Source organism: Pipistrellus kuhlii, unplaced genomic scaffold (assembly GCF_014108245.1).
Source record: "Pipistrellus kuhlii isolate mPipKuh1 unplaced genomic scaffold, mPipKuh1.p scaffold_m20_p_9, whole genome shotgun sequence".
Classification (NCBI taxonomy): Eukaryota; Metazoa; Chordata; class Mammalia; order Chiroptera; family Vespertilionidae; genus Pipistrellus; species Pipistrellus kuhlii.
In genome coordinates this window covers 54,554,040-54,578,540 of record NW_023425595.1, presented here as the reverse complement: position 1 = coordinate 54,578,540, position 24,501 = coordinate 54,554,040, and the positions used below count along the sequence as shown (strand labels likewise).

At 38.0% G+C, this 24,501-nt stretch overlaps 1 protein-coding gene across 1 annotated transcript in view; it reads right to left on the bottom strand.

Annotated features, from left to right (window-relative positions):
- Window positions 1–2,182: 2,182 nt before the first annotated feature.
- Window positions 2,183–24,501, bottom strand: part of CFAP300 (cilia and flagella associated protein 300) — a 28,110-nt gene continuing 5,791 nt past the window's right edge. Inside the window, exons 3-7 of the mRNA XM_036427704.2 lie at window positions 21,212–21,284; window positions 13,237–13,403; window positions 8,255–8,427; window positions 4,874–4,940; window positions 2,183–4,087 (exon numbers count right to left, since the gene is read on the bottom strand). Of these exons, the coding sequence (XP_036283597.2) occupies window positions 3,959–4,087; window positions 4,874–4,940; window positions 8,255–8,427; window positions 13,237–13,403; window positions 21,212–21,284 (609 nt within the window). The 3' untranslated portion in view covers window positions 2,183–3,958. The remainder of the gene's footprint in view (window positions 4,088–4,873; window positions 4,941–8,254; window positions 8,428–13,236; window positions 13,404–21,211; window positions 21,285–24,501) is intronic.

Genomic DNA, 24,501 nt, shown 5'->3' with positions numbered 1-24,501 from the left:
CACTTCCCTGTCCTCACTACCTCAAACGCCCAGCACTTCGTAACTCACCCAGCCGCTAGCCTTTTGGGGCCCATATTTCATTTTTTTCTAATCTGCATTCCGTTGTCACATACTTCATGATCCCAAAAAAGGGTTTCCATTGCTATTAACTTAGATCAGTCAATTCTGTGCTTTGACAGCTACTATAATCACCTGTTTGATCTTTGGACTTTGGATTTTCCTTACCCCAATTCATCACTGCCAGACTAATCTTTCCAGAGTATCACTTTCATGATGCTACTACCCTGCTCCAAAGTCTTTAATGACTGCTATATGTCATCTATTTAAAAGATTTACATTTCTTAGCTTTGTACCCACAGCCCTCAATGACCAGTTCCCCATTAATCTGTCTTCTCTGTGTCATTACCCAGAACTCCTGAACAGGACTCCTCAGTTCTAACTCATCAGGTATACGCATGTCCCCCCAAATCACCTTGTGTTCTTCTGCCTGCTTTTTTGCTTATGAGACAGACCTAACCTAAGTGTCCCAAGTTCTCCAGTCTTCACCCTGAATCCATTTTTTGAATGTCCAAATTATAATTCCGTAAACCTTCCCTTCTTGTCATTTCCAGAATTTCTGAAAAAATGCTGTCAAATCCCAGGAAACCATTGTGTTGTCATATGTCTCCATGGTCAGTTTCTCACTTCAGAATAATACTCTGTCCTCAGTTGATCACATTTTGCTCTTCAAAGCTGACTTCTAAGGCTGCTGCTGTTCTCCAAGGATAATTTGTCCCAGGCTGCTTGTCTGATTCCACACAGTACAGCTACATCCAGTGTATACCAGTGTGCACCATTTCACACGGGCTTAGGGATAACGAGTGGACCTACTGTACTTTTGATGCCCACCCTTCCCTGCTCCCTCACTCTCACTCTCCACACTTGAGTCACACCTCCATCGGCATGCGCTGAGCTGGTCAGGGAACACAGATGAAGTGTCAGTTAAGTGCCAGGCAATATGCTGGGCACTGAGGATACAAGGGGGAACCAAACAGACACAGCTGCTGTTTTCATGACAGACATTGAATGATTACAAATAGTTGAGCAAATAACTCTAAGGGTGCAAAATGCTGCCAAAGAAACACCTAGAATCTGAATTTAGGTCCTCTACAGAAAAAGGGGAAAAAGTGCTCCCATCTCTTATACTCCATCTAGTCAAATTAATAATACAATAAGCCTGGCCTGTGTGGCTCCGTGTTTTAACGTTGACCTATGAACCAGGAGGGCACTGTTTGATTCCTTGTCAGGACACATGCCCGGATTGTGGGCTCAATCCCCAGTGGGGGGCTTGTGGGAGGCAGCCAATAAATGATTCTCTTTCATTATTAATGTTTCTATCTCTTTCCCCTTCTCTCTTCCACTCTGAAATCAATAAAACTATATTTAAAAAAAATCATCTTGCCCTGGCTGGCATGACTCAGTGATGAGAGCTTCAGTCTGCCCTCGAGGGGTCTTGGATTGGATTCCCAGTCTAGGGCAGGGGTTGCAGGTTTGATCCCTGGCCCCAATGAAAGGATGGGGGGGGGGGGGTTGCAAGGGGGCGGGCGGTGCGTGCGTGCATGTGGGAGCAACCAATAAATGAATGTGTCTCTTTCCTATTGCATATTGATGTTTCTCTCTCTCCCTTCCACCCCTCCACTAGTTCTAAAAATCAATGGGGGAAAAAACCTTGGATGAGGATTAATCAATAATAATAATAATCATCTTAAGAAAAGCAATTTTGACTTTAAGGAAGGCAGCTTTTTACATTATTTTGCTGCTTAGCTCTAGATTTTAAAAATATTTCCTCAACAAATAATGAAAAAAGCCACAATTCATGAATACTCACACTATGTGTTTGGCACCATTCTAAGCCATTCAATTAATTAGCTTCTAAAAAAAAAAAAAAAAATATATATATATATATATATATATATATATATATATATATATATATGTGTGTGTGTGTGTGTGTGTGTGTGTGTGTGTGTGTGTGTTTGTGCGTGTCTGTTTGTGTGTGTGTGTATAATTTTCACAATAATCTATGAAGGAGTCCTATTAATTTTTCCTTTTATAGAAGAGGCAACTAAGGCACAGAAAGGTTATAACTAGCTGGGTCACACAGCAAGTAATGGCAGAAGTAAGGATCTAGGCAATTTGACCGGCTACTCCAAAGTCTTTATTACTACCTCTTATTACAAAAATCTGCATAATCACAGATAGGTCATTAAAATGATTTTCCAAAAACAATGGATTGATCTTCCTTCAAAGGTATATTCTACCTCCACCCTTTAAAGCAGAGAAAAAATATTGGCAACTCATCTTCTGCCTCCGAACTTTCACGGCAGAGCGAGGCTCAGGGCACTCTGCCACAGCATGCTTCTCTACTCAGCTGGCCTGCTCTCCTTTCCAGGCGCTGGAACCCCATCCATTCTTCTGGAGAAGCCAGACCAAGCCCTTCCCAGGCCTAGTTCATAGTGATCTCTTCCATCTCTGAATTCATGTAACAGTCACTGTTCCTAGACATACTCTTATAGATTACCTTCTTTACAAAGTTTATAGGGAGTGTATATTTCCCCAAAGTCAATAGCACAGTGCCTGGCATGAAATTGGTACTAAAAAAAACCTGGATGACTGACTGATAAAGAGAAGTTCCCCAGATTGTAGGGGGTCTGTGTGGCAGGCATCCAGACTGGTAGCAAGTAGGCATTGTAGTTCTTGATTTTGTTTTTTTTTATATGATTAAAAAAAAAAAACTATGGATATTATGAACATATCTGGAAAACACTCACTCAATAAATTAACGTGCCAAGCCACTGTGTTAGGTATTAAAAGTCAAACTCTCTTTCCTGACCTCTATACTCAGCTTGCCAGTTACCTTCCAGATATATCCACAAGTTCAAATCCAAGATTATCATCCTTATCCCTACAACACAGAAACAAATATTACAAACTTTCCTCTCCTTAAAGTCTCAACATTACTTGTCAATTACTTTTCCCATTAAAAATATCTAAGTTAGATATTCATTTTATGAATGTAACGAGGAAACAGTACTAAGAGACCTGTTCTTTATTCTTTTGCCAACTTAATAATACCACGAGAGCAACTCTCTATGTTTACATGCAGATCTTGAACTAACAGTAGGCAGCTGCAATTTTAATTATTATGTGCTAAAAGAGTTTACAATTACTTTCAGAACATTCTTTTTTAATTGAGGATTTTTAGTGGGACAAATGAAACAAAGCAACTGTTATACTTTTCACAGCCCTTGAGATATAAATCTTTATACAATGTAGAAGTATAATTAAATAAAATTCAAATTTAAAAAGCTAATAATTCATATTAATGATACGTAGTAGAGATGTTTAAATTTCTCCCACAATTTCAATCAGGAATTAATTAGCTTCTAAAATAAAATAAATGGAAAATTTAGGACTTATTTGAATTCTAATACAACAAATAATAACTATAGAGTTTTAGTTCTTTGTAACTTCTGTAAAAATTCTCCAAATGTATTGGTATAGACTATGTTAGGGATAGAGTCTATTTCCTATATTAACTTTCCTATGTTAGCTTTTAAAAAGACAAATTTAGAGAAAGGCATGTTGGCTCTGGCTCAGTGGGTCGAGTGTTGTCCTATGCACAGAGAGGTTGCTGGTCTGATTCCTGGTCAGGGCACATGCCCGGATTGCGGCTCAATCCCCAGTAGGGGATGTGCAGGAGGCAGCCAATGTTTCTATTTTCCTTTCTCTTTCTCTCAAAATCAATAAAAACATATTAAAAAAAAAAAAAAGCATCTTGCCATTTGCTTCTCCTACGTGGGTTCTTTACATTTTCCTTGAATTAACTTGCAAAGTAATTGCTTATCTATAAATAAGTATTAAAATAAAAATTGGTAAATAAAAATATAGTAAATATAGATTATCTGAAAGAATATTGCTAAGACATATCTCCCACGCCATAACAGTGGTATAAAACATGAATATGACGCATGATAGGATCCACAATAAAGTAAGAAAATGTCTGTTCGTGACTTTTTCTTGAAGGGTAGCACATACCAACAGAATCCTGAAAAAGATAAACAAATTATTTAGTACACAACAGTATTCAAATAATAGTCAACATATTTAACTAATATATTTTGTTAAAATGTCATGAAACATATATCAAATCTTTGACCATAAGTTGGCAGTTAAGTAATTAACAAAAATATTGTTAGTCTACTATGCTAATAATACATATGTTCATTACTACACAAACATGCATCATTTTTTACATTAAGGAATTTGTAGTCTAAAAGAAAATCCATCTTTTGAAAAAGTGCTTATAAAGTGCTAATATTGCTAAAATTTCCATTTTGCAACTTTCTTCTATCTTTGCTTTCTTTTAAAACATGGTCCATATAATAATGAGGGACTATATTTCTTTATCAACAAAAAGCAACTAGCCCAGCACAGTAAATACTCCATAAACATTGAACTAATTGAATGAAGACACTTTTGTATGCTACTAAAATTCAAGCATCCAATTCTGTGGTACAAAGACATCTATGGCATTCTTATTTATTTAACCTATAAGTTGTGGTTTGACAGAGAACTATGGTTTACTTTCCATGAGTCACAGATTTAGCTCTTACTACGGACTATTATTAGACATGTACAACAGAAAGGAAGGAAGGGGGAAAAGTTCATACTGTTCTCCAAATTAAAGCATACCTTAAAATTAACAAAAAGCTAAATATCACCATCTTTTTTTCATAGGCATAGCATAGCCCAACTTGCTAACTCCAATTGTAACAACCCTATTAATAGCAGGTAATTAAGTTCATTGGTAGTAAATTTCCTCTCCACTTACATATGCTGTAACTTTAAAGATGAAAGAGGTAATTTGTATTTCCTTGGTTTGAGGATGCTTTCGAACACTAAAATAAGGGAGAAAGATACATTTTAAATGTACGAGCATTGGCATAATCCATTTAGTATTTTATTATGTTATTATCATATGTAATATGGAAATATATAACATCCAACTAAAGTGATTTAAAAAGGGTGGCAGCTGTGGTTTCATTCAAGGGTGATGCAAAGTCAACTGAGTTGGAATTGCAGAAATCTGAATTTTAGAAAGTTGGCGTCAATCTGAGATTCAAACGACATGACTCCAAGGCTAGAGACAATTATTGGAAAAATGAGAATTGGTAAAAGTCAGATTGAAGTGTAGTGAACTGGAAGGGTAGATAAATACACATTAACTAAAGAACTACACAACTTAAACTCAAATGCCAGTTCTGTCACTGATGTTATATAAAAAATATTATAAACAAATAAACAAACATTACCAATATATATCAGAAAGCAAATTGAGGATAGAGGAAATAAACTACAGAAAATCTACATGTAAATATATATGAGCTATATTTATAATGTTTTATAATCTGCAAATATCTTTATATATTCAATAATTTACCTCATACAGATCAAACAACTCAGTGAGGTAGGTATCAGTTAACCAATTTTGTAAACAACTAGAGGCTTGATGCATGAAATTCATGCAAGAGTAGGTCTTCCTTCCCCCAGCTATTGGCACCGGCTTCCCTCTGGCACCTGGGACCCAGGCTCCCCTCTGGCTGCTTCCCTCACAGCCCCAGCTTCATCCAGAAGGTCAGTCAGAAGGACATCTGCTCTAATCAGCATACGGTATTTTCCGGAGTATAAGACAACCCACTAATTTTACAGTTAAAACATAGGCTTAGGCCTATATTTGCTGTATAAGACTAACCCCCACTTCAAAGAAAAGACTTACTTTGCCGTCAAGATCTGCAGGTAATTTTTGTGCAATTTTGGTCTTTTTGCCCCCGATTTTCGGTTGACTTTTTTTCTTTTCAAAGGTCATCTTATACACCGGAAAATACGGTATTATGCTTTTATTATTATAGACTAGTGGCCTGGTGCACTGGGGTGGGGGGGCGAGAGGGTGAAGTGGGAAGGGTATGTCCCTCTCCAATCTGGGACCCCTCAGGGGATTGGGCCTAAAATGGCAGTCCAACATCCCTCTTGCAATCCGGGACCACTGGCTCCTAACCTCTCACCTGTGTGTCTGCCTGATTGCCCCTAATCACTCTGCCTGCTTGCCTGCTCACCTCCAACTGCTCCCTCCCTGGCCAGCCTTCTCACCCCCAATTGTCCCCCCAGGGCTGCAAGGGAGGGCATTTAGGGGTAACCAGGTCTGCAGGGGATGGAAGTTAGGGGTGACCAGGCCTGCAGGGGATGGCAGTTAGGGGCAAACAGGCTGGCAGGGGAGCAGTTAGACATCAATCAGTCTGGCATGGGAGTGGTTAGGGAGTGATCAGGCTGGCAGACAGAAGTGGTTAAGGGCAATTAAGAAGGCAGGCAGGTGAGCAGTTGGGAGCTAGCAGTCCTGGATTGTGAGAGGGCAGTTGAACATTCCTCGAGGAGTCCCAGATTGGAGAGGGTGCAAGCTGGGCTAAGGGACACCCCCCCCTCCCTGTGCACGAATTTCATGCACCGGGCCTCTAGTAAAGTATAAAAAGCTATTGTATAAACATTTGCCTATAATTAACCGAACATTTGATTATATAAAAATGTTACTTATAAAAGATTTTAAACAATTTACATTACTATTACTTAATGTTTGTTTGTTGTAATTTCCTTAAGGTCAAGGACTATCTGATGCTCCTTTTGCAGTCACTTTAGGCTCTAAAGACTCTGAAGCTTAGAGTTTGGCAGAGTTCTGTGCACAATATTAACACTTACTGAATTTATATTTGTCTGTAAGATATCCTGAATTTTGGCTACTTATTTCATTAGTCTTTGAGGCATACTTTTTCTTAGCACCCAAAGAGTGTAGAAGAGAATCACAAATAAAAATCCAGAAAAGGGAATGTTGGGGAAAACAGAAGGTTCTAAAGTTACTTTTATTTCAAATATCTCCAGTAGAATTTCCTCCTCCACAGGGCATGGCAGTGAGGAATTCCACAGGTTTCTGTGGCTGATGAGAAACACACTGGTGGCAGTGGGGTGTGTATGTCTCGGTAGGATGAGAAGTGTCTGCAGGGAGTGCTACAAGTAGTCTTGTAAGTTTTCATGAGCTGCAAATGGTAAGAACAGAATGTTTGATGTAGGTATGTGTGTGTGCTTTTTCTGTTTCGAATATATCTCTTTCAGCAACCTTTAATTATTTTTTGATAAAAATCAGAGTTCACATAAATATTTTTGTTTTTAAAGCCATATATTAGAAATTAACTAAAATAAAATAGCTAAATCATGTAGTTTTCTGTATAGCTATATGATACATGAAATAGATAAGAAAACTGAGGTGTTGAGTTTAAGTAAGTAACAATCAGCAGTTTGATAGAAATAAATTCTGTTGTTTTCCTGGTAAAATAAATTTTGTAGCTAAACTCTGGGGCCCTTTGTTTCACTTGTTTCTATCCCCTTTGCCTATAAAGATGATTTAATATTTTTATCATGAAAAACCAAAGAACTTCCATTTTACTTAAAATTAAAGTATAAATAAAAGATATAAAGTTTTTATCCTCATTTGATCTTCATAAAGAAAAAAAAAAACACCTAGTAGAATATTTAAAACAAACTGGGATTTGGGATTAGTTTAAAAAGTAAAGATTACACTTAGATGAAAATTCTTCCAAAAATTACAAAGGTAAATTAACTATTAGTCGAGCAAATTCAAACATTCTGAGGGATCTTTCTGTTCTCTTGAGATTTAATCGGAGGCCTGGGGTAAAGGAGGAGACCTGGAAGATGGCAGTTGCTAATGAGGAATGGAGCAGGTAACAGGTCTGAATGAGGAAACAAGAGGCAGGTGAAGAATGAGGGGACTGAGCACTAAAAGAGGGACAGGGAGCCCTAGCTAGTCTGGCTCAGTGGATAGAGTATCAGCCTGTGGACTCAAGGGTGCTGGGTTCGATTGCAGGAGAGGCAGCTGATCAATGATTCTCTCTCATCATTGATGTTTCTCTCTCCCTCTTTCTCTCTGAAATGAATAAAAATATATTGGGGTGGGGAGGGGGAAGAAACAAAGAAATCGAGACATTTTCTAGCCTGGAAGAGGAGGAGGCTATGAGGAGGACAGGGTAGTACCATTTTTATTTACTTTGGTTGTTAATTGGACCACAAATGCTGGGTAATCCCACCATAGTTTAACAAATAATTTAGTCTATTAACTAGAGATTTACATATTGTAATCTAGCAACATTACCTTACTAGATCCTTATAGATAAGCTTTGTTGTTTCCAGATATGGATTAATCACATCCTCATATTGACAAAGAGCTCCACCAAGGCAGAGATGTTTGAAAAGACAAAACAGAAACTCTTCTCTATCTGGTTGGCTGAATATTTCATATTTTTCTGAGTCTTCCAATAGCAAAACCTATGTAAGATGATAAATTCATCTTAATGTAACATAATTCGAGGTTCTAGTTTTTATGTTTTTGCAAATTTCAATATATATAATCTTAGTCCTATTTTAATAACCAATCCTGAGAACTGGTGAGAATGATTTGTGAGATTTGCAGTTTTCACCCCCATTTTATCCATAGGTACTGACCTTCCATGAAAGAAACAAATCTAAATCTAAACCTATACCCCCTCTTCTATTGTACTTTATTTCTTTGTTCTAGTTTGCATCTTCAGTAATTGTTTTAGTGCTGTTGCAATTTATTTTTGCGTCACCTTAAATCTTACTTAGAAACAGCTTACTTAGAAACAGCTGGAGCACAAATAAAAAGTTTCTCCATCGAATTAGGTCTATAGTCTTTGCTTCTACAGAGGCTAAATGCAATAGTCATTGCCTCTGTCCTCTCATTTTCCGGTGTTTGGGTCACTACTTTCTTTACCCCCACAGTTACCCCATTTTGAACTATTCAGGTAATTAGAGCCTCATAACAACCTCTCCCTTTCCTGCTCTCTTTCAGAAAACAGTTTGACTAGGTGTGATGTTGGGGATTTTCTTATATCATTGGGCAGTACAAGCAATTGATTAATTTGTTGACCGTGGTGGACATGAACAAGGTGATGAATGTATGCTATAACATATATTTATTTTATTAAATTGTTTATATCCCAAATACTTTTTAAACTATGGTAAATACCTAACAATAAAATATAGATAAAATAAACATAATAAAGAATTTTAAAAACTCTTACTAAGAAATAAAATGGGAAGAGAAAACAAATACACATAAGGAACCCTAAATGGAGAAAAGCTATAAATACCATACATACACTTAACATCACCATTCAAATAGAAGAGGAAAACATAACATATATAATAATCACAGCCAAGTAGCAAGAAGTACACTTAATTAGGAAAACTGATAAGGCTTAACATTTTATTGACCCCAATCTCAAATGAAAATTCATCACAATGTCATTATATGAGGCATTTTAAAAAATAATAAACTCTAAGGTCCTGTGTATATAAAGTTTGCTTATAATAACTTGATGAAAGCCAAAGTATATACAGTATAGTAAGATGGATAAAGGAAGTGGTCTGTAGTTCACTGCTCTCTGGGTGTGACACTTAGACATCTCCCTTCTCTCCCTTCCTCCCTTCTGTAAGGAATCATGTGATACTAAAGCCTAAGATCTGCTTAATACTAAAGATCTGGCTTAATACAAGAGTAATTGAAGCCCTTAACAGTAAACAGTTTAAACATATGGTGATGGAAGATGATTTGATTTTGGGTGGTGGGCACACAATGGAATACACATCTCATGTACCACAGAAAGGTACACTTGAAACCTATATAATCTTATTAACCAATGTCACCCTGATATATTTAATTTTTTAAAAGAATGAATTGTTAGCCCATTCCTTATGAGCACTCTCATATGTTGAGTTGATTGGCTTATGCAATTTAAAAATTACAATAATTAGCCCTAACTGGTTTGGCTCAGTGGATAGAGCATCTGTCTGTAGACTGGAGGGTCCCAGGTTCGATTCCAGTCAAGGACACATACCTTGGTTGTGGGCACATCCCCAGTAGGCAGGAGGCAGCTGATGGATGTTTCTCTCTCATTGATGTTTCTAACTCTCTATCCCTCTCCCTTCTGCTCTGTAAAAAAAAATCAATAAAAATATATTTTAAAAATTACAATAATTAGAAATTTCTTTGGAATGAATGTTAAACAATAACATTCCATGGTTGATCTTCCTCTCCTTTCACATGTAGATCTGTTCAATGATTTGGTATGTAACAGTTAAGGAGCCAACTTCTGAGCTGCCGTCAGAAATGAGGTTATTATCATCCGTACTTATGTTACACAGTATTGCCAGTAGAATCCATATTGCTGTACAATGGGGGGCCCTTTATATTTCATGCTAAATCTGGAAATAATTTATTTTTCAGCTGGAATACAATCAAATTAAAAGAACAGAGTAACAAAGAACACAGGAGCAAAATATACAGGCAACTATCAGAAAAATGATGAGTCCCAGCACTTTCTGAATAAAGGTGCACTATTCATGGCATAACTAAGATAAGCAACAGCAGGCAGTTTTAAACAGAATACTCTATTGGAAATCAAATCCTCTTTCTAAAAAAGTCCACTGCTGTAGAAGTGTTGTTAAAACTCTCCAAAATTAGGGGTAAGGGCCTTGAGACAAAAAAATTTAACACAGTTCAGTGACAGAGAGAAGAGCTGAGATTAACTGTATCCAAAAGGAGAGAAACCCAGACTAGACTAGACACTTTTTGAATAATAATTTCCAATACATGGTAAGAAGGAGTAGAAATTAATCAGATCCTCACTGTATAGTATTTATATTCTTATTATATATAAATATGCTTCACTTAAGACCAAACTATATAGTCTCATTCAATTGGACGAGTTTGGTTATTCTCAATTAGTTCATTTTATTTTCTTAAACTAAGAATTCTCTTAGGCTTTGTACTAGTGTAGATCAATGTATAGACTAGCTGGATGTCTCCTGGTCTTCTACAGACAGGATTGCTTGCCTATTATGGTACACCAGTAGCTTCTCTAGTTCATTTCTATATGGATTTGCAACACATTAGGCTTGCACATCTTCCTTTTGCTTAATGTAGAATAAGAATAGTAATTATCCTATCTAATAAAAGAGTAATATGCAAATTGACCATACCTCTGCTAAACCACAAGCCATGCCCACCAGCCAATCAAGAGCAAATATGCAAATAAACCCAACCAAGATGGCTGTGGCCAGGAAGAGAACAGGAGGCTTGGGTTTCCTTGACAATGGAGGAACCCAAACTTTCCGCCTACCCTGGCCTGCCTTGGCCTCCACTTAAGGCTACAAAGTTTCAATGATGGAAGATAAATAAATTCCAACAGAATAGGCTGTGGCCACAAAGCAAGCAGGAGGCTTGGGCTCCACTCCAATTACAGAAGATAAATCTCAGATACCAGGGCCTCCGCTTGGTTGCCGTGGGGCATGGCCAGCCTGCAAACCACCACAGGCCCCTTGCCCAGGCTGCCCACAACCCAAGGGAACCCCCACTATGATAAAGGACACCCTTCAGGGTGAACCAGCTGAGCCCCCACCCATGCACTAGGCCTCTCTCCTATCTAATGAAATAATAATATGCAAATTGACCATCACTCCAACACACAAGATGGCTGCCCCCATGTGGTTAAAGATGACTGCTCCCATGTGGACACAAGATGGCCACCACAAGATGGCCAGCAGGGGAGGGCAGTTGGGAGGGACTAGGTCTTCAAGAAAGGCAGTTGGGGGCAATCAAGCCTGTAGGGCAGTTAGAGGTGACCAGGTTGGCAGATGAGGCAAGTAGGGGGCGACCGGGCCTGTAGGCAAGGGCAGTTGGAGAGGACTCAGGCCTGCAGGAGAGGGCAGTTAGGGGCAAACAGGTTGGCAGGGGAGCAGTTAGGCATCAATCAGGCTGGCAAGGGTCCCAGATTGGAGAGGGAGCAGGCTGGGCTGAGGGACACACCCCCCCATGCATGAATTTCATGCACTGGGCACCTAGTCAATTATGAAGTGGCAGAGCCTGGATTTGAACCTATGTCTATTTGATAACAAAACCCACTTTGTAAATACTCTTTCTCAATAATTAAAATAATGATAATATTTCAATAGCATTTTATACCTTTTAAAAAGCGTATTTAAATGCTTTGTCCACTAAATTTTTTCATTGATTTCAGGAAGAAGGTAGAATGGACATTATAAAAAATTTATTGATTTTAGAGAGAGAGGAATGGAGAGGGAAGGGGAGAAAGGGAGATAAAAATAGAGAGGGAAAGAGAGAAATTGTTTTTTTCTCTTACTTATGCATTCATTGGTTGATTCTTGTATGGGCCCTGACCTGAGATCAAACCCACAACCTTAGCATATTAGGATGAAGCTCTACCTGAGCTACTTGCACAAAGCCTAGGATGGACAAATTACTCTCTACAGGTAGGATTTTGAGGCTCAACATACTGAATGATTTATCTATGGTTATTATCTTGTATATAACTCAGAAATTAAGTAAAATCATCCATATCTTCTGATTCCAGGTTCAATACCCCACACTAAAACAAAAATTAACTTAATCAAATGGCTTTTTTTGTATGTATTTTATTGATTTTTTACAGAGAGGGAGAGAGATAGTCAGAAACATTGATGAGAGAGAAACATCGATCAGCTGCCTCCTGTACACCCCCTACTGGGGATGTGCCCGCAACCATCCGCAGTTGCGGGCACATCCCCAGTCCGCAGGCTGACACTCTATCCACTGAACCAAACCGGTTTCGGCAAATGGCTTTTTAAAATAATCTCAGAGAGGATATAAAAATATTATTTTACTCCAGATATGTTTTTAAATACTCGTTTGGTATGTGAAGAGCCCCACATTGAAGAAAAATAGCCATCTATTACATAGGTCAGTGTTTTGTTACCTTACACTACTGAACACTTTGGGCCAGATAACTGTTGTGAGGGGCTGTCCTGTGTATTGTATGATGTTTCACAGCATCCTTGGCCTCAACCCATTAGATGCCAGTAGCACCCAGCTGAGAACTATTGAAATACACAAATAATTAAGTTGATAGTAAAAGTTTCATCCAAGAAACGTGCCAATGTACTGATCATTATTCATTGTAACAGGTATTTTGTGGGTTTTAGACAGGCAAAAGTTTTTGATATGAAGCATTTTCTAAAATAAAATTTTATTGTGAAGTTTAAAAATTCTGTACTTACCTTTCGTAACTCATCAGAAATTTGAAAGGGATCACAAAAAGAGTCTAAACATTTAACAATATGTCCATTGTCTCGTACAATATCTTCATTGTATAATCGTTTAAAAAATGACATTGAAAGCTGTGTGCAAGGAACATTTACAGCTTCAATTTTTTTCACTTCAGTTCCTGAAAAAAGGTATTTTGCAGACATATAAAAATTAGTTTAATATTTGCAATTATTTCCAAAAAAAGCATAACTATGCAGAGATTCAAAGTAATGACCATCAGGCATGTTTTGATATATTAAAAGATACGTTAAAGAATTTTATTAAATTATTATTTTACAGCTTTTAATTATTATTAATCATTAAAAGTTTATGTCCTAGACAGTTTGGCTCAATGGATAGAGCACCAGCTTGCCAATTGAAGGGTCCTGGGTTCAACTCCGGTCAAGGGCATGTACCTAGGTTGCAGGCTCCTTCCCAGCTCAAGCCCTTGTTGGGGGCATGTATAGGAGGCAACCAATCTATGTGTTTCTCTCGCATCCATGTTTCTCTCTGTCTTTCCCTCTCTCATCCACTCTCTAAAATCAATGGAAAAATATCCTCTGGTGAGGATTAAAAAAAAAAAATCATTAAAAGTTTAAAATAAAATTTTACCATTTCAGGCCTAGATGAAGGATATGTATATTAGAAGTGCCTTAAAATGAAAGAGATTTTTTTTGTGTGTGTGGTAGTAGATTTTTTAGATCAGTTTTAATGCATATATCAGAATTGCCTATAAAAACACAGGAATTACTTAATGACTTTGGATTTATATTATGCTTAATGCGTATTACAAAATTTTAATTGACATAACTAATGGGTATTTCTAAAGTCATTGAGGATGTCTCATAAATGTCCCTTTCCATTTAAAAATTTCTTTATTGTACTCTCATTTACAGTGTTTATTGCAAAAAAAAGTTTTCCTTTTTAAAATATAGTTCAAACCAGGCCCCAATCAAGTTATCACAAGTTTGAGATTAGAGAAATGTGAAATCATGGTGTTTTGTCTATTTTTCTCTTGTAGTTCTAGCTCTTCCCCCTCCCCACTTACTTCCTGAACATGTCTTTCAGGGATGGATTTTCTGTTATTAGAAGTTCTACTAAATTACAGAAATACATGAAGGTTAAAGTGAGTACTTTTATGATTTCCTTAATGAATCATTCAATTCCCCCTTGTATGCATCCACATATACACATGCTCTCACTGAGATATAGAGGGATATTGGTCTTCTTTCTTCAAAGTTCTATGGAGATTGTAGACCGAGGTATGGTGGTTTTTGGTGTGTCTTCTCTTCATACATTTGCCGGATCTTTAACCCAAGAAGTTGCTTGAAATTCAGAGGAGTAATATTGGCAATTATTTCACTTCCTCCCTCTGGCTGTTCACCTAGAATCCTGCTAGGACCTGAGCTGGGTTAGTGTAAAGGCAAGAAGGATGCCCAGAGCCAGGAACTACAGATACTCAGTAATTTCAAAAGCAATGCTGCTAAGAAAAACTCCTTGTGTTTTAGAGGCAAAATCTTCTGGAGGAATAAAGGAAAAAGCCCACAGAAAATGATAGAGTAGGTCTAAACAATATTAAAAGGTTAAAGAACAAGAGCAGTGGAGAGCAAGACAATCTTCAAAAATAGGTTGGTGGCCACAGAATGAGAGATAAACATTGAGCAACCTGCCATTTTAACAAATGTACCCGAGCTCTGATCAAGGAGTGACAGGAGGGTTTGGATGATGGGAGAAGGTAATTAAATACAAACTACTTAATCTGAGGCATAGAAATAGCATTTGTTATGGACTGGATTGTGTCCCTCTAAAATTAATATGTTGAAACCCCAACCCCCAATGTAATAGTATTTGAACATTAGGCCCTTGGAAAGTAATTAGGGTAGATGAGGCAAGAGTGTCAGTTTAGGACTTCAACATATGAATTTTGAAGGAACACAATTCAGACCATAACATTCTGTTTCTGGACCCCAAAATTCATGTCCTTCTTATATGCAAAATACATTTTTTTCTATTCTAACAGCACTAGAAGTTTTAATCATTCCAGCATAAACTCTAAAAGTCCAGAATCTCATCTAAATAGGGTCTGGGTGAAACTAGAGGTATGATTTATCCTGAGGCAAAATTCCTCTCCAGCTATGAACCTGGGAAACAAGACAAGTTATGTGCTTCTAAAATACAATGGTGAGACAGGCATAGGGATAGACATTTCCGTTTCAAAAGTGAGAAGTAGGAAAGAAGGAAGGAATAATGGTTCCAAGCAAGCTTAAAATTTATCAAGGTAAATTCTATTAGATTTTAAGCCCCAAGACTAATCCTTTTGGTTCAAAGCACTGCCTTCCAGAACCATAGGGCAGTGGCTCCACCTCTGTGATTCCTCAAGGTGAGGTACGTTGTTGAAACTGAGGGGGTGGCTCTGATGATCTCTGAATTGCATTCTCAGTTCTTTTCTTTTATTGAGAAACTAGAGGCCTGATGCACGAAATTCGTGCAAGAGGAGGCCTTCCTTCCTCCAGCTGCCTGCTTCCCTCCGATACCTGGGACCCCAGCTTCCCTCCGGCCACCAACAGGTACCCAGGACCTGGGCTTTCCTTGCAGCCCCAGCTTCATCCAGAAGGTCATCTGGAAGGAGGTCCAGTCTAATTAGCATATTATGCTTTTATTATTATAGATAGAGCATATTTGCAGCCAAATGGCTCTATGGTTTGATTCTGTAGAATCTAAGATGTTTGGCAGTCTTCATTTTGTCTTTTGTTCAAACTGTCAGTGTCTTCGCTAGTATAATCCCCATTTATCTCATTTTCTGGCTTATGCTGAAATGGCCAGTTAAGTCCATAAATTGAATCCTATACTATTTATCAAATGGTAGCTTAGTCACACTCTTAGTGTTCTCTTTAGAACAAGATTTCTCATTTTTTGCAATAGGAATATGCTGAGAATTTCCCAAATCTTCAAGCTCTGGTTCCTTTCTGCTTAACAATTACTTGTTCAATTCATTGCTCTCCTTTCATATCCTATATAATAAAAGACCTAATATGCAAACAGACCAAATGGCAGAACAACCAGAACAACCGAACTGGTTGCTATAATATGTGCTGACTATCAGGGGGCGTGTGTGGAACATGGCAGGCGTTGGCCGCAGCGGGATAGTGGAGCAGGTGAATGGGGGCAGGTCACTATAATCAGGGTGAGTCTCTGGTGGTTACTGAAAATTCTTTGCTCCTACACTCCACAGTCCTGCTTGGCACTCGTACCTGCTGCTGGTGCCAGCCCTGCTTGCACTCACTGCCAGTGCCAGAGCCACTGCTCACACCTGAAGCCGGCACCTCCACTTGCACTCACTGCCGGGGTCCTGTCCGGCGCCTGTACTCATCACTGGGCGCCATCAGCAGTTGTGAGCAGCACCTATCAGTCCTGATTGCCCCAAGGCTTCTCCACCTCCCCCTGCTCCTGAGGGACGATCGGGGCAGCAGCTGCCACACACACCCACTGATGGTGTCAGCCCCACTTGCACCTCTGCTGGTGCTGGTCCCAATCACTCTGCACCGTCAGCGGGTGCAAATGGGGCCAGCACCATTAGTGTGTGAGAGTGGCAGCAGCAGCAGGAGAGGGGCTGCCAGCAGACAGGACAGTGGGTGGGATGGGGAGTGGGTTGGGTGGTGGGAGGGGTTGGGCAGGGGCACAGAGGATGGGCCAAGACCTGCACCTGTGCCTATCCCAGCCTGTAGCCCACAGTTCCTTTCAAGATGCACAAATTCATGCACTGGGCCCCTAATTTTACTATAAGCATTCTAGAGGAACTAAGTTGACACTTTGCTTAGAAGTTTCCTCAGTTAAATATCTAATTTTATCTACTATCTGAAGTATAGTAATCCCCATCTTGTATATAAAAAAACACAAACTTCTGTTTTAATTCTCTGCTATTGTTAGATAGTCCCTAGTCCTGTAAACTCTGCCACTTTAAGACAGTCTGTTATTCCGTAAAATGACTTTGTTTTTAGTTCAAATAATAGAAAAAGATAAACTTAACTATCTGACCTTGCAAGCTAGCCATCCAATGTAATAGACTAAAACAGACTAATCTGATAATAATTATGCCAAATACAAACCCATTATGTATTCAAGGTTACAACTGTCTGTAACAATGACTCACACAGAGCCCTTTGTAACATCTGCAAACAAAGAGACTCAAAAAGTGTAAATATGGGAGACTTCCTGTACATGGTGCTCAGAGATATGGAAAAGACACCTCCTCTGGGCCGAGCAATAAACGACTCCTAATTAATTGGCTCATTAAGGCATCTTGTATCTCATTCAATGATTTATGATACAACATATCCACAAAATACTAAAAAAAAATTCAACCAAGTTCTCTGCCATTTTAGGACAAGGATTGCTTTCCCACCAGTTTCCAATAACATGTTCCTCATTTCCATCTGAAACCTCACTAGAATCAACTTGAACATCCTTATTTCCAGCATGCATCTCAAAATTCATCCAGCTTTTACCCATTTCCATTACACAGTTTCAAAGCCACTTGCACATTTTTAGGAATTTGCTACAGCAGCACTCCACTTCCAGTCTGTATTAGTTAGATAGGGCTGCTATCACAAAATACCATAGACTGGGCGGTATAACAACAGACATTTATTTCTCACAGCTCTGGAGGCCGAGATGCCCAAGGTCAAGGTGCTGGCTGATTTGATTCCAGGTCCATAGGGCAGTGGCTCACCTCTGTGATTCCCTCTTCTTGGTTTGCAGATGACTTTGTCCACACATTGCAGAGAGCTCTGCTATTTCCTCCTCCTTTTATAAGGGCACCAATCCCATAATGAGGACCCTTCAGACCTCATGTAAACGGAATTATATCCTAATGACCTATCTCCAAATACCATCATATTAAAGGTGAAGGTTTCAGTATAAGAATTTTGGAGGGACACAATTCAGTCCATAGGACATGCTATCTGTTATGTAGGAATTTGGTTACACTATGTCTCTAGCATTTATAAGATATATAATGCATCACTGTGTTCATACAGAAAGTTAAAAACGTACTATTTTTCACCTGGGATTATAATACACTGTATGTCTTGTTTTTGTGTCCAAGTTGGCACTTTTCTGGCAACTTCATTAATGTGGAAGTGGTAGAAGTAGGAGGGTGCAGTGGTCAAGGTTTTGGATTCTGAAGCCTGGATTTGAATCTCAAGTCTATGCAACCAGCTGGGTAAAACTGTGAATTATTTAGCTCATGCCTCTGACTCCTTATTTGTGAAATAAAAATATATAATAATATCTCCCTCAGAGCTGTTTTGAGAATTAATAATGTATATGATGCTCTGAGCTGAGCACATAGAAAGCACCCATTATATGTAAGTAAAGAAGGGCAAACTGTCTAAAGGAAGGAGCAATGGCAGCTGGCTGAGAGGTTGAAACAACACTCACTGGCAATCAAGCAGTGCAGCCAGTGGTGAAGGAGGTTCCCACTCACTTTCTTTAACATTGGTTCACTTGCTAGAAGAATGTTCTCTCTCTCTTTAAAAAGCTGTTTCTAAGAGATCAACCAAAGGACTTGTATGCATGCATATAAGTACAACCAATGGACACAAAACTCTGGGGAGGGAGGGCATGTATGGGAGTGGGGGAGGGGGGGCAATGGTAAGATATGTACACAGATAATAATTTAATAACAATAAAAAAGCTGTTTCTTCGTTTATCAGGGCCCTCAGAGGAAAATCAGAGAGAAGATAATATTTCAGAAGAAGAGAAGTAAGTAGGTGGAGATAAAAACAAGCTAATGGAAGAATACTAGCAATCCCCTAGGAACGTCTGCTTCTGAAATGAGGGCTACCTCCTCTGCCCTGTTTTTCAGAGTACTTCTAATTGATTCTGCCAGGAGCATGTGGAGTTTTAGAACCTCTCTTTTGCAATGCCTTTTTTAAAATTTAGAAAAAAGTGAGTGTTTTGTGAAGTACGTACCAACATGGGGAAAGGTTGAACACTTTCTCAACGGACCTTATTTTTGTAAATGAATTGACTGGTTACTGTAAACATGCTTTATAAACACAGTGATACATGGCTCTAATTATTTCCTTTTGAAGATTTTGAATTGGTAAATACATTTGGTCAGATACTGTTTAACTTTGTAAGTAATCTGAAGATCATGCTGTACCAGCTTTTTACTCTATAAATTTTGCAGTAGTACTTCAGCCAAAAGCAATAAAATCTGACCCACTAAGTCTAACATCATGAACTGTTTGTAATCTTGTTTTTGACTAATACCAAGAAAAGTTATTTTAGTGCAGGGCTAATAGAATTCCATAAAAATGCAATGTAAGAATTCACTGAAACAACCCCATCCATTTTAAAATCAACTCGCTTGTTCTTGAGCACAATTCACATTATCAACCAGATTTTCCTCCTAAATGGAATGATGATTGTTAAGAGGCCTCAATCTAAAATTTAAAATATAGTGTTCATGCATAAATTGATGGTTGCCAGATGAGAGGGGGTTAGGGGATAGGTGAAAAAGGAGAAGGGATTAAGAAGTACAGATTGCCAGTTATAAAAACAGTCATGGGGCTGTAAAGTACAGCATTAGGAATATAGTCAATAATGCTGTAATAACTATGTTTGGTGTCACATGAGTACTAGATTTATCAGGAGGATCCCTTCATAAGTTATATAAATGTCTAATCAACTAAAACTAAAATAATGTACACCTAAAACTAAAATAATATTGTCTGTCAACTTTAATTTTAAAATTAAAAATAAAATATTTTTTAAAATGTATGTTTCTCAGGTTTTTGTTTTCAAAATAGTCTTCTATTAACACTCTTAGTCCTTGACCTGAGAGTTATTTAGAGATTTGAATGTTCCTTAGTGTCTTGGTAATTTTCTTTAAAGATTTCTAGCTGTATTTCAATGTACCATGAAAACATTAGCTTTATAAAGTTCTTCTTTTGAGAATTTAACTCTTCCAAGGTTTAACATATTATTATTTTTTTAATTCAATTTATTATGGTTACAGAATTATTCTTTTTATTTTAAAAATATATTTTTATCATTGATTTCAGAGAGGAAGGGAGAGGGAGAGACAGAAATTGCAATGATGAGAGAAAGAATCATTAATTGGCTGCATCTTGCATGCCCCTCACAACCTGGACATGTACCCTGACTGGTAATAGAACCACTGAACCACCTCAGCCGGGCTGATATTATTATTTTTCAATGCATGATCCATAGCCCAGCTGGCGTGGCTCCGTGATTGAGTGTTGACCTATGAACCCAGGAAGTCATGATTCGATTCCTGGTCAGGGCACATGCCTGGGTTGCAGGCTTGATCCCCAGTGTGAGGCATATAGGAGGCAGCTGATCAATGATTCTTTCTCATCATTGATATTTTCTCTCTGACTCTCCCTCTCCCTTCCTCTCTGAAATAAAATATATATATATATATATATATATATATATATATATGTAAAAGAATGATCCATAGTGGCTAATTCCTTTCAGAAATCCATTAACCTGAGCATCCTCAAACCAGTGGCATCTTACCTGACCCTTTCTTCCTATGCAGAACTGACCATTTCCCTCCTTTTGCTCCCACTGTTTTGGTAGCCCCAGTGATAAATTATTGCACATATTTTTCCACATATCAAAGTTTTGAGTACAGGTTTTCTTTTGTTCATCTTAATGTACCCTGTATCTGGCAGAGTCCATGGAAAGTACAAAATAAATACTTTCCCAATTAATGAAATGAGAAAAACTGCCCTTATGTTGCTAAGCCAGGAAAAGATGCAGGTCAGGCCTGGCAGAGCTGTTCATACTTGACTTTGATGTTACCAAACAAATGACTATTCACAATCTGTATTTTAATAAAAATTCCTGGGACAAAATTTTGTTATGACAGTAAAATAGACATCTAAAAATACAAAAATAAATTTTATTTACCTAATGTAATCCACTGTCCAGAATCTGAAAGTAACTTCAAATTGGGAATAACATTTGGGTCTTTGAAAAAAGCCTAAAATACAAATTTGAGGAAACAATTTAGATATTTTATTATAAACAATAATAAGAATTAACTTCTAAAGTAACTACAGTAAAATCTCACTTAACTCAAACAGGGAAAGACAATTTTAAATCAGTAAAATGTCTAAGTAATAAAGGCTTTATAAAGAAATGCAGTTTTTTATTTTTATTTTTTATTTTAAAAAAATATATATTTTATTGCAACCAAAGTACATGCCCTTGACTGGAATCGAACCTGGGGCCTTTCAGTCTGCAGACAGACGCTCTATCCACTGAGCCAAACCAATTTTGGCAAGAAGTGCGGTTTTGTTACGTTTAAGTTGGAACAGCATGAACAACACTATGTCAAAGTATAGATATCAATTTAATAAATAGAAAATAATGATTTATAGTGAAAAGGAGGAGGCTATATAATATTTGAAATTTGGTTTTCCTTCCATCTTCCTTTCCCAATTGTCTTGGTAATCACCACCACCCCTCCCCAGCTAGATCTAATAATGTTGGGAAGAAAGGTTAATACAGAAAGAACAATTAGGTTTAGATGAGGAAGGTAAGTAGCAGGTTGGTAAATGTTTAACAATTGATATCCCTTCCTCACCCAAAACCCTGTTTTGTAACATCTGCTGATTTCCATGGTGGATTCTATGATCTAATAGTTTAGCAATCAGCAAAGATTCCTGAAAATTTAGCAGTGAAGTTGTCCTGATATGGTACTCGCATAACACTGGATATACATAAAAATGGCAACTTTGAACTCCATAAAGTGAGAAAGGAGGGAGCATCCCATTCAAGGAAATGAAGTTCAGAGAGACCAGAGTCCAAGGGGCAATGGCCGGATGAGGTTGGGGAGTTACACTAGACTAGACCAAGCACATCAAGCCCACAGAGAATATTTTTGCAGCCCAGCCAATGTAACAGTATGTAAGAAACGTTTTAATAAAAATTTTGTAACTTAATTTTTATAATATCCTGTTATATGTTATTATTAATATCGAACTACAACATTGGCTAATGTCTGATTACTATAATTGTGTTGCATTCATTTCTCTTAAGCACCTCACCCACAGGCGCCCCATTTCTCTCCACGAATACTAGCAGCAAATATTTTAGCAGCTGATTGCCACATCATTAGTTTCAGACTGACTTGTTTGGTGTGCGCAACAGGAAATATTTCACTTTTGGAGAAAAAGAAAAATAGGTTCATTTGCATTATGCTTATTAATTTGTGCAGTTATTCAGTGTCTGGTAAGTTAATGTTCAAGAAAAAGATTTTTACTTAAATGTTCTATTATGTTAACAATTACTCATTTATTTCAGCCCTTTGTATTCAGAATGCCTCTATCAAAATAAACCTACGTTTCTATGAAAATTGAAACTTTTTTTTTTTTTTTTTTTTTTTTTTTTTTTTGTGGTTCACATAAACTTAAACCTTGTTTATTTGGCCTGTGTTAGCTTTTGGCATGCTTGCACTAGACCTTGTAGATCAGGTAAAAAAAAAAATTGTTTTAAATAATATAATTTTTCTTTTTTAAATCCTCACCTGAGGATATTTTTCCATTGATTTTTTAGAGAGAGGGAAGACAGGGGAAGACAGAAATATTGATGTGAGAGAAACACATCGATTGGTTACCACCTGCAGGAGCCCGGCCAGGGAGGAGCCTGCAACCGTGCCCTTGTCTGGAATCGAACCCAGGACCCTTCAGTCTGCAGTCTGATGCTCTATCCACTGAACCAAACCAGCAAGGGCTAGGTCAAAAAATTTTATGTTGATCTAAGATTTATCTAGATTGATCAGTATTTTGAATTAAGTATTTTGAATCAGTATTTTGAAGACACTGAAAGATTTAAGCAGAGGAAAGGTGATTAGAGTTATTTTTTTTAAGAGTTAATTTTGGATGTAGTGTAGAGAATGAATTGAAGGGTATAGAGTAGGGGTGTCGAACTCAATCAGAGAAGGGGCCAAAATCTAAAATCCAGCCTAAATCGCGGGCCGAATGGTTTACTGAACAGTCATAAACTGTCATTGTGATGGAAACGCAGCGGAGTGCAGTGATGACAGCGCGGTGCGGGCCACATTGCAAGGCCTGGCGGGACGGATTTGGCCCGCGGGCCTTGTGTTTGACACATGTGGTATAGAGACTAGTTAGGAGAGAGGAGTATGCTATAATTTGGAATGTTTGATATTCACATCAGTCAAGCCCATAGCAAGTAGGGAAGTAGAGAAGTGAATGGATTCAAAGCATATTTAGGAGGAGCAAAGGGAGCCAGAAGAATCAAAAGTGACTCCTGGAAACTTTGTATGAAAAAAAAACCAGGCAGAACACCTGTCATTTAATGAGAAAGGGATCAGGTGTGTGGGGTGAAGATGAACACATTCAACAAGCATTTGTGAATGTCAGTCTGCATTATGACAAGCAAAACAAAGTCCCTGTTGCCATGGAATTTACAGTTAGTGGTGGAGGATAAAGGTAAACATGTTACAGGTATCATACACGCCCAATTACAAAAGTAAGTTTTTCCCAAAGTAATTCCTCAGAAAAACAGGAAGTTGTTGCCTTACAAAGTTTCAAAGTAGAGTGTTTGCACATCTATTTTAGCATATATCACATACATGTTTGAAAACAAACAAGTGTGGTTCAGAGGGTTGGAGTGTAGGGGAGGCAGTTTATAGATGTTGCCGTCCTGGGCACCAGGCGTTGGCCTTTCAATTCCCAATCAGTGGCACATGCCGGTTACAGGCTTGGTCCCCGGTGGGGATGTGTTCAGGAGGCAGCTTATAGATGCTCCACCATTAATGTTTCTCTCTCTAAAAATCAATGAACAAGTCCTTTTTAAAAAATCCTCACCCGAGGGTATTTTTTCCATTGATTTTTAGAGAGAATAAAAGGGAGAGGGGTGGGGAGAGAGAAAGAGAGACATCAATGTGAGAGAGACACGTTAATTAGTTGCCTCCCGCACGTGTTCCCACTGGGCCTGGGATGGAATCTGCAACCCATCTACATGCCCTTGACTGGGAATTGAAACCATGACACTTCAGTGAACAGGCTGATGCTCTAACCACTAAGCCCACTGGCCAGGGCATAAATTCTTAAAAACAAAACAAAACAAAACAAAACACCAAGCTGGAATAAATCTCAATCAATACTGGTTTTGAACACTTTTTAGAAATCTTCTGAACAAATCACTAAAGCAGGGAATTTAAGATTTAG